Source organism: Euphorbia lathyris, chromosome 4 (genome assembly GCF_963576675.1).
Source record: "Euphorbia lathyris chromosome 4, ddEupLath1.1, whole genome shotgun sequence".
Lineage (NCBI taxonomy): Eukaryota > Viridiplantae > Streptophyta > Magnoliopsida > Malpighiales > Euphorbiaceae > Euphorbia > Euphorbia lathyris.
Genome location: NC_088913.1, coordinates 10,856,309 through 10,866,989, shown reverse-complemented (window position 1 = coordinate 10,866,989; position 10,681 = coordinate 10,856,309). Strand labels below are relative to the sequence as shown.

The following is a 10,681-nucleotide window of genomic DNA, read 5'->3' as shown; positions in this document are numbered from 1 at the left end:
GAATTTGTAACCACTTATAAAACAGGGTTTTAATACATCAATTCTTCAAATTATCCAATTCGCTCCTGACTTTTAAAAATATCTCGTTAGTGTCCTAAACTTATTAAAATAGCTCATTAAATTTAGCGCTCTAAACTCTACATGATTAAAAAAAAAAAAAAATTGGACACATTTAAACAAGTATCATTTTAAGGCGTTTTGATTCAGCTATTTCTTGTTGTTGCTAACTGTTTGTTGTTACTAGTTTCAAATTAACTATCGACAACTGTTTTTTTAATCCTAACGGAAGTAAAATAAGCTAAAAAGAGAACCAAATAGACATTTACTTTCAGTTGATTCAATAATATTATAAAACTAATTACAACTTGTGGTTTTAGGGTATCGATACCCAAAGAAAATAATAAGTAAAAGACTAAAATAACCCAAAACATTAAATCACTAATCTCAAAATTCCAAGAGCTAAAATATAACAATCTAGAACTAAAAATAAGAGAACCTAATAAGAACTCGTTCAACCCCCCGAACCAGAGTGAACAGAACTCTAATTCACATGATTCGGCCCCGAAGTAACATCTGGAGGAAAACCTGGAGCCAAGCAGAATATACTCACTACGACTCTCCAAACGTAATCCATCCGACTTGGAACTAGCAAAATTTGTGCATTTCATCTTAAACATTGCACGTTTTATCGATTAAAAAAGGAAGAATATATTTTGACTCGAATTTCATCGATATTAATGGAATTTATAGATCCTAAATCTTCAATACTTATATTGAATGTTGTTCAGGATCTCAAAAGCTCCCAACTTCTTTGCATATAATTAGGCAAAGGAGCATCCAACTCAATGGTTTTGAGATCTGCAACATTATAATCTGAGGATATTTGCAGACCATTCAAAGCCTGAGATACGTCAGGTAAAACCATCTGTTTGCAGTGAAGATGCAAACGAGGATTCTTTTCGGAAATGCTTCCGCTTTTCAAATCAATGCCGAAAGGTAGTATCTTTTCACAGGGCGTTTTCTCATGTGAGTTTTGCTCGAGATCGGGTGAAGAAAAACGTTTCCACTCACGGTGAGTTTGCCACCCATATTTGTAGTCCCCGACTATTGGGGTGCCTAATACTTCAGCGCAGTGAACTCGCAGCTGTCATGCCCAAACAATAGGATTTGAAAAAAAATCAGAGAATAATTAAAGGATTAATATATCAAGGGCTCCCTGTTCTTAACCAAATTATTCGGATGACCCTCTTTAACTTTGAATGTCTCGTTAATCTTAAACTTGCTTAAAGTAAAATATCGGTCCCCTGAACTTGTTTAAAGTTATATATACGCGTTTCAACTTATCCAAATCTCTTTGCTCTACCACATAGGAGTTAGAAGATTAAAAATGTCACTTTAAACAAGTTCAGAAGGCCATATCGGATTACAAAGGATTCTGATATACTAAGCCATAATTAAACAAAGATATAGGCAGACAGTTTTGGTTCTCATTCATACCTGATGTTTTCTACCAGTGATTGGTGATAACTCTAGCCATGTGAACCCTGCACTAAGCAACATAAATTATCAAGATGCAAAAGCCAAATAGTCCGATGAACTTTAAGATGTCTCATTAACCACTTGAGTTTGCTTAATGTGACATGATTAAACTCCTATTGCTACGGGGGCACCGTAAGAGGAAATTTGGACAAATTGAAGTGTGTATCACTTTAATCAAGCTCAGAGAGCCAATAGGTTACTTTGCAAATTCAGAGGACTAATAGGATATTTTATGCAAGTTCATGGGACTAATGAGACATTTCCAAAGTTCAAAAGGCGATTTGGTTTTTTGGGTCAAGTTCTCATGTATTTAGCCAAAAAGGATACATATAACTCACATAATAGCGGGAAAAGAGACTTTTTTTTCATTTTCAAAGCTTGTTGAAGATAATCTAGAAAATATTAGAGATTTACTGAACATGTGATTAGTATTAATCCACTTCTAGGAAACGAGATTCCTTTTTATTTATTTATTATGGAAACATGACCCGTAACATTTCGTACAAGTTGCCGAGAGTTTCGATTTTCGTAATTGAAACAGAAGCATAAAAAAACTCTTTAAAAGCAAAGTTCCCATAAAATATAGCTGTATTTACAACATCATTGACCTGAGTTATCCATCCCTTTTATACTAATGGAACATATGAAAAAAGACCTAAAAGAAAAGGGCTTCTTCAATTTTTAGTATAAACTTGAAAATCAAGTGTTGTTTTTCATTACTGAACAATCCCTATAATTTCTGAGGTTTTCTAAATTTCATAGTCTTGCTGCCTTGGAGCTTATACTCTATATAAATATGCACATTAACGAAATTGATGCTTACCATGAGATGATTCGATTACTCTATACTGTGTCACCGCATGCTGAGAAGTTGTGTTGTTGCCATTCTCAACTACTGTTATTCGATCGGATTTACCGTTGTCCACCACTACCTAAAAGCATTACTCGGTGTCAAAATGGATTGTCATATCGTAATTGTGTCAAGTGATCTATATATTATACATGATAATATATGACATAAATGTAACAAAAATAATAATCGTTTCAAACAGCCGTGTATGAATCAAATTCTAACCTTTCCCAGTGGTACTGAAATTAACCCTTTTTGACGTCTTGGAGTTCCCATTACAAGTGCCCAGTACTTTCTTTGTAGGATTCTTCTTTGATTTCCAATATCCTTAAAAAAGAGTGAAATTGCTATTCAGTTTTAACCTACAATATAACATAACATATATAACCATCATCTATTTGTAATTACCATTTAATATATCCTATAAAACAGAGTAGAAAAATAGTTAGCTCACTCCAAAAAGTATCTTAAAAGAGGAGAATTTTCTTACATATATAAAGAGTCTTATAGCTCCCTAATTAAGTAAAACAAGATATCTAACACCGCCCATTAAATACAAAGCTCAGAACCATCTGGAGCATATCCATAGATGACGTGTTAAATATCCCACATTGCTTAATTAGAGCGCTACATGGCTCATTTAAGTGAGTCAATTCTCTTGAAGGTAGCTTTTGGGGGTGAGTTAATTCTTTTAAATTTTATGTCACCTTCACGCTCCAAATGATTTGGGCGTGAAAAGAATGCAATAACTATCCTACACTGCTCAATTAGGGATTTATGTGACTCCTTATATATGGAAGACAATAATAATCTTTGAAGGTATCTTTTGGAGTGAGTTAGACCTTTATTTACACGGTAACACAGCTAGTTACTCACATCATTAGATGCTGCAAAGGTCTTCTCCCGAAAGATAGAATGCAGAACCGTAGTACTTGTTTGTGTCCTTCCCATCACCAATATACCACTACTATCTCTGTCAAGTCTATGAACCTGATCAACGAAAGAGTAAAAATATAGAACCATAAAAAAAGGCCGGCCCGGTCGCACTACGCGTCCCCGCTAAGCGAGGGTCCGGGGAGGGGTCCCACCACAAGGGTGTACTGGGGGCAAGCCTTCCCCTGCCAATTTATTTGGCAAGAGGCCGCTCCTAAGACTCGAACCCGTGACCTCTTGGTCACACGACAACAACGTTTACCGTTGCGTCAAGGCTCGCCCTCTAAAAATATAGAACCATAAATAATAATATTTAAAATATAAGAAACGATAAATTCTGAAATCAAAATGTAATAATTACTACACCGTGATAATATTTTTAATAAAAAAAATTAACATGCAATAAATCTCATATTCTAAAATAAAATTCAAGTGTCCAACTAAATTGTAAAGATAACTAATAGCTACTTCTCATCAAAAGTCTCTAAGTTCATCGCTCACTACCATCACTCTCCTCATCTCCAACATCATCAAATTCTTCTCCAAGGAAATGATCCTCATCATACTTATCTACAAAGTCCGTTTCTTTTTCCTCCTCATCTCGAAGAACTGCACGAGCTTTTCCTCGAACAATAGAAGATGATGCTTTCGCTGTTGTCTGCTTCTTCTTTCTCTCCTTTTTTCCCATATCTGCTTATTTCTCTATTTTGGACACTCGATGTGTCTAATCTAATGGTGGAGATTAAACATTTCTAACTCTTTTAAAGCCCTAAACAAAACCCACATGACAAATATGCATGCCTTTTATAACCACGGTTAAGCGCACAAAGGCGCCCCTTGGTGGTTGACTGAGTGTCAGCACCAGCCTTTGGGGTGCTAAGGTCCTGGAGCCTTTAACAACTATCATGATGTATATAATGTATTAAATGGCTATAAGAATTCATCAAACTCACCAGCCTAGGAGGTTCAGAGTAGTCATAACTTAAACAACACTCAGCCAGTTCATCCAAGCTTATTTTAATGCCAACACCACCCTGTCCAAACATGTTTAAAAGAAAATCTTTAGCTCCCATGCGTGTAAAAGAATGGAAAAACAATCAAGAAGAAGCAATTTAAACTGTAGCTAACCTGAACAGGCAATCCAGGAGGTTTATTGATGACAATAATGGCCTCATCCTATCTCCAAAAACCACATTAATTCAAATTTTTGAAATTATGATTAAGCTTATACGCGTTCAAAATAGAGGTGGCAATTGTGTATAGTACCCGACAACACGACATGAACCCAATACGGTTTTAGTGGATTAGAGTTTATTAAAGATGCATCATTTTAGATTTGATGCGAAACTGACACGGACTTTTGAGTTAGGATAGGATTGATATGCGAACTCGAAAATGACATGATTTTCAAAATGATTATTATATTCGCTTATGTTTTTACATGTTATCTAATACAACAACAACAACAACAACAACAAAGCCTTAGTCCCGAAATGATTCGGGGTCGGCTAACATGAACCATCATATAAAACCGTGAAAATCAAGTCGTGTCAGCGACACAGATTCGCTCCCTCCACTCCGTCCTATCCACTACCATATTTTCCTCAATTCCCAATAAACTCATATCACTCTCGATCACCCTCCTCCAAGTTTGCTTAGGTCTTCCCCTACCCCTCACCACTACATCCATTTGCCACTCTTCGGTTCTCCTAACCGGCGCATCAAGCGCTCTACGTCTCACATGGCCAAACCACCTTAGTCGGTTTTCTCTCATTTTATTCTCAATAGATGTGACCCCTACTTTTGTCTCACATACGCATCTCCGCCACCGACATCTTATGGATGTGGCAGTGTTTCACTGCCCAACACTCCGTACCATATAACAATGCTGGTCTAATTGTCGTCCGGTAGAATTTTCCCTTCAATCTATTAGGCATGCCGGGATCACAAAGGAAACCCGTAGCACTCTTCCACTTCGACCAACCAGCTTTAATCATATGAGCAACATCTCCATCTACTTCTCCATCCGTTTGGATAATAGATCCTAAATACCGGAAGCAATTCGAGGCCTGAACAACTCTCCCATCTAGGGTGATTGTCCCTGCCTCACGATAATTGATAAAATTACAATTATCACCCGCGAACACGACTCGAACCTCCCATATATTTACATGTCATTCTTAGATAGTATAGTAAACATATACATGATATGTGAACACATACATGAACCCAACATAATATAAGTGGATTAGGAATTTGTTAGATATTTTTTGGATCAAACTTTTTGATAGTTAGAATTAACCTACTAATCCAAAAATGACAAAAACACTTAGAATATCTTCCTATATTTTTAAATATCATCATTGAAAATAAAATAGTTAAATTACATGTACCCTACGAACATAACACGAACTAACCCGATTGGATTGGTACGATAATGACACGAAGTCTTTTGGTTAGGCTAAGGTTAGACTTATGTCATTAACCTAATAAAGGGTTGTAATTGAGTCAGCCGAGCCGAGCTTTGGCCGGCTCATGCTCAAAATCATGTTCCTGAGGAGTTTGTTTATTTTGTTCACGGGATTTGCTCGCGAGCAGCTCGTTAATTTTGTTCATGAATTTGCTCTTAAACAACTCATTAATTATTTTCATAAGCAAGCTCGTGATCAAAACTCGTGAACAAATAAACAAGTTACTTGCTTGCGAATAGTTCATTTATCACTTATTTATTGTGTTTGTGAACGAGCTCACCTAATATTTTGTAGGTTTTAAAACTACTTAATTTTACATTTACCCCTTTAAAGAATAATACTAATACTATTATTAAAAAAATAAAAAATTAAACCGAACTTGCTCACGAGCCTATTCATGAACATTATAATGGAGCTTGTTCACGAACTTATAACTGAGTCTTCTCGCGAGTTTTCAAGCCGAGTTTCACCATGCTCAAGCTCGGCTCATTTGTAAATCAAAATTGAACAGGGTCAAGCTCTCATGAGCGACTCAGCTCATTTACAGCCCTACCAATAATTGACCCGACACAACACAAACATGAATTGCCACCCCTATATTTAAACTAACAGAGTCAAAGCTAATAACCTTATACAGCTCAAGGCTGCGAACGAAGTTCACTTCTTCTTCATTGTAATGGTGATGCTGTCTCTCAGACTCCGCGGGCAATGCTTGGACTGTATTAGGAAGAAAGATTCTATCTCCTAAATGCATCAAATCCTTCGCTGCTACCTTCCAGCCATTTCATTACAATAAAATTGGTACCATTTCCAATCTCACAGAAAAAAACAAACAATGAAACTTTTAATCAAATCAAAGCATTATCAGTTACCCTTTTAACCCCGATTATTGTCTGCTTGATCACCTAGATTAGAGGACTCTCTTCGAACCTGCAACCAATCAAACCATAGACGAAACAATTACACAATCTAAATTCAAAAAACTTCAATTTGACAAAGAAATTATAAAATGAGGAATATCAGATTCAAAAGTAAAACCTGTCTCAAACGGAATAGTTTCTGCACAAGGTTTCTGGGAAGTTCCGGGCAGCAACGAAGGATCCACTTGAGCGCCGTCGTTTCAGTCGCCGGTTTATCTGGAATAGTTGCAGCTATTGCTTTACCTAATGATGAACCATTGATTGAGGGAGTGTACGGAGGCAAAGTGAACCATTTCCCCTTCTCGTTTTCATTGTTTCGATCTTCGAGTGGATGTGGGGTAAGGGTGGCGTAGTGAGAGCGGAGAACATGGGCGGCCGAATGAGACCTTGTAGAGTGTCGGAAGAAATCGTAAAGTACCGATCGGAAGTGGATGACACGGCGGAGATGGGAGATTTCCGGCATCGGAGTGGAATTTTTGGGTTTTTATCGGTTATGACTTGTGAGTTTGATAAGGGGAGAAGAAGGGTTTATGAACCGGGATTTTTACATTAATATCACAATTGATTATAAAATTATAATTATATCCTATTATCAAATTTAATTCTAAATATATCTTTATTTTTTATATATAATAAATAAAATATGACATTTTAATTAAAAAAATTAAATTCTTAATTTATAAACTCTAATTTTTAAAATAAATTAAAACTAATAATTTTATTAGTTTGACGTAATTCAAACTATGATTTGGTATAATTATAGATAGTTTTTTTAAAGGAAAAGTACGAAAAAATGCTTGTGGTTTGTACAATTTACAAACAGAGGCATGTGGTTTAAAAGTTCACAAATAAAGGTCTATGTTATGTTTTATTTACAAAACAAAGTATTACAATTACATATTTAAGTTCTAATTATAAACAAAGATATTTTTATCTTAACAAAAATTATACTTACATATCAACAAAACATAACCCCCGAAAAAAACAACTTTCTAAATCGAAACAATAAAAAGTATGGTGGAATTTTACGTTTTTTACTAATTTGACAGTTTATGAATTAAAATGATATTTAAGTTCATTTTACATAGTTGCAATTTGATTTTGGGATCTGTGTTTTGTTAATATATAAATGTAATTGAATTTTTTTTTAAAAATGCTCTTATTATCATCGATTACTTAAAAGTTTAATTTTAAATAACTTGTTTTGTAAAAAAGCATACCACATACCTCTATTTGCAAACTTTTAAACTACAGACCTCTATTTGCAAATAAGGTAAACCACAAACATTTTTTTTTTTTTTTCCTACTTTGCCTTTTTTTTTAAATGTACTTTGTGTGTAAATTTCTTTAATCGAACCAAGCCCAAAAAGACCCAATTTGTTTTTCTTAAAAATCTTAATAAGCAAAGCTTATATAAAATAAAAATTAATAAAAATATACAAATATTTTTAACGTCGACAGTCCAATAAAATTTTATTCTTATAAAACTAACTTTATAAACAGGCACAATTATACCTCTAGTATTTTTAAATTGAATCAATTTTACTCTCAGACTATATTTATACCATATGTAGTCATGAATCTCATTATTACGATTCTATTTTTACGTTATATTATCATTCATTAGTAACAAATCAAAGACATGAATACACACGTGATTAAAAAAAAAGTAAAAAAATATAATGTATATACACATGTAGGTATGAAACATGAGATACTTTTTTAGCTTTTTATTATTGTTTTACGTGTGTAAACTTGTTTTTGTCCTGTTACTAATGTGAAGATAGCAAAATTCATAAGCGAGTAGAGTTCTCTGTTAATAATGAACATTAGGGATGAAATTATTTTTAAATACCAACATTACGTATGTTTTTATATCTTATCCCAAAAAATATCATGTTAAGTTTTAGGTGAGGATTCATGTAAATAGATTGTTTACGTATTATGTTGATTATCATGTGATTATTCAATGAGTTAATTAGATTCAAAATAAATAAATAAAATCATGTCATTCCTCAATCAATCCAAGACTTGTTGTTTACCACTTACACCTTAATTATTATTTTTGTTATTTAATCATACAATATTTTATTTTAAATCGATAGTTTAGATTAATTCAGATTCAAATCATGTAATTTGATTAATATTAAAAGGAAGTATAAAAATAAAATATGTGGTTTCTATCATTTTCAAATATAATCTTTTATTTTAAAATGTGAGAAATAAGAATGTTGAAATTCATTCCGTTAACAAATAGAGTCCAAAATGCTAACACCATTAAAAAACAATGACAAGACAGTCAAGTAAAAAAGTTAAAAAAAAATATTTTTTGCTTTTTTTTATATTAATTTTTACATTACTTTTGTTTTAACGTCTACTATCCACGTGTCATGATTTTTCTCTCCCTTTAATCTAGTAGGGAGAAAAAGTTCATGACAAGTGGATGGTCGACATTAAAACAAAAGTAATGTAAAAAATTAATATAAATAAAAAGATAAAAATATTTTTTGCCTTTTTGACTTTGATTGTCACGTAATCATTTTCTAACAGTGTTAGTATTTTGGATCCTATTAGCTAATAAAATAAATCTCAACATCTTTATTTGTCATGTTTTAAAACACGAGACTGAGTTTAAAAATCCCAAAAAACTCCATAGAATTGTATACGGGGCAATACTTTTTTTCTACAAAAGCATCCAAGAAATATCAATTGAATACTTATAAATTACAAAAAAAAAGCATCTCATATCAGTGAATTTTAGATCCGTCCTAATGTTAGTTTGATCGTTACTTATAAGAAGATATGTTTTTCTATGACAAACTATTCGGATAAATTGTGTAGCCATTTGGATTATGCGACATACTCGTGCACACAAATGCTAGTTGATTTTGAAGTGCGTATAATATACACACACTCTATCATATATTAAAAACTAAACAATTAATAGAGTTACGATATTTAAACCTTTCACTATTTGGTTTTAAAAGCTTTGCTATTATGTTAAGAAATCAATGACGGTAAAAAGCTAAACTGATATAAGTAACCTTAACACGATAGACGAGAAATTCTACTATACTTTCAGTATAATACACCCGATAATCATTTAATGACATATGCAGATGTTTATTTTTAACACTAATTATCTCCCATGAATTGGGATCTATCATTCTTTTAATTGGTCGGATGTATAGTAGAAGTTCTTCAGGATGGACATAGATTGATATATATTATTGAATTGTTCATAAAAAAAAAGTTTCTATCTTGCTGCTCAAAATACAAAAGAAGAAAGATAAAACACGACTTCTCATACTTTTAATATAAAAGAAGAAAGATAAAACACGACTTCTCATACTTTTATTTTTTAACACTAATCATCTTCCGTGAATTGGGATCTATCATTCTTTTAATTGGTCGGATGTATTACATCTGGTGTATAGTAGAAGTTCTCCATGATAGACATAGATTGATATATATTATTGAATTGTTCATAAAAAAAGTTCATATCTTGCTACTCAAAATACAAAAGAAGAAAGATAAAACACGGCTTCTCATACAAGAAAAAGAAAATCCCCAATAAAAACAAAACCAGAACAAGTAACAAAATCTAAAAGTGGATGAAAACGAATGAAATTAGCTGAAAGTAGACTAGACTAACGAGTCGGGTTAAGGGGGAGAGGGAATCATATGTCCTATGCCGGGACTAGGACTCGTGGCAGCCGAAGAACCATAATTTCTTGATTTGTAACTGTGACCATCACCACTATGGCTCGGTCCTGAATACTTAATGTCTCGGAGAGTTACCCGAACGGAAGAATCCCGAGCTGCTACACCTTTCAAAGAATCCCGAGCTATTACACCCTTCAAAGAACGGCATCGAGCTAACTTCAACTCCTCATTACCTTGTGACTTGACAAAATGAGAGACTAGTAGTAGTACTAGTAGTAGAAGAAGAAAATTATAACTATGAA

At 33.4% G+C, this 10,681-nt stretch overlaps 1 protein-coding gene across 2 annotated transcripts; it reads right to left on the bottom strand.

Moving 5' to 3' along the window:
• Positions 1-321: 321 nt before the first annotated feature.
• LOC136225428 (RNA pseudouridine synthase 4, mitochondrial) lies at positions 322-7,233 on the bottom strand. 2 transcript variants are annotated; one of them, XM_066013433.1, is made up of 10 exons: positions 6,832-7,233; positions 6,675-6,723; positions 6,422-6,561; positions 4,451-4,498; positions 4,276-4,356; positions 3,266-3,379; positions 2,615-2,716; positions 2,363-2,471; positions 1,498-1,544; positions 322-1,144 (listed from the first exon to the last, which is right to left on the bottom strand). In XM_066013433.1, exons 1-10 carry the CDS (start codon positions 7,174-7,176, stop codon positions 785-787), a joined length of 1,395 nt encoding a protein of 464 aa, XP_065869505.1. In that variant the 5' UTR covers positions 7,177-7,233; the 3' UTR covers positions 322-784. The 2 variants fall into 2 exon arrangements, with proteins under 2 accessions (XP_065869505.1, XP_065869504.1); XM_066013432.1 differs by having other exon boundaries at positions 6,422-6,565; positions 6,666-6,723; positions 6,832-6,870.
• Positions 7,234-10,681: the final 3,448 nt, after the last annotated feature.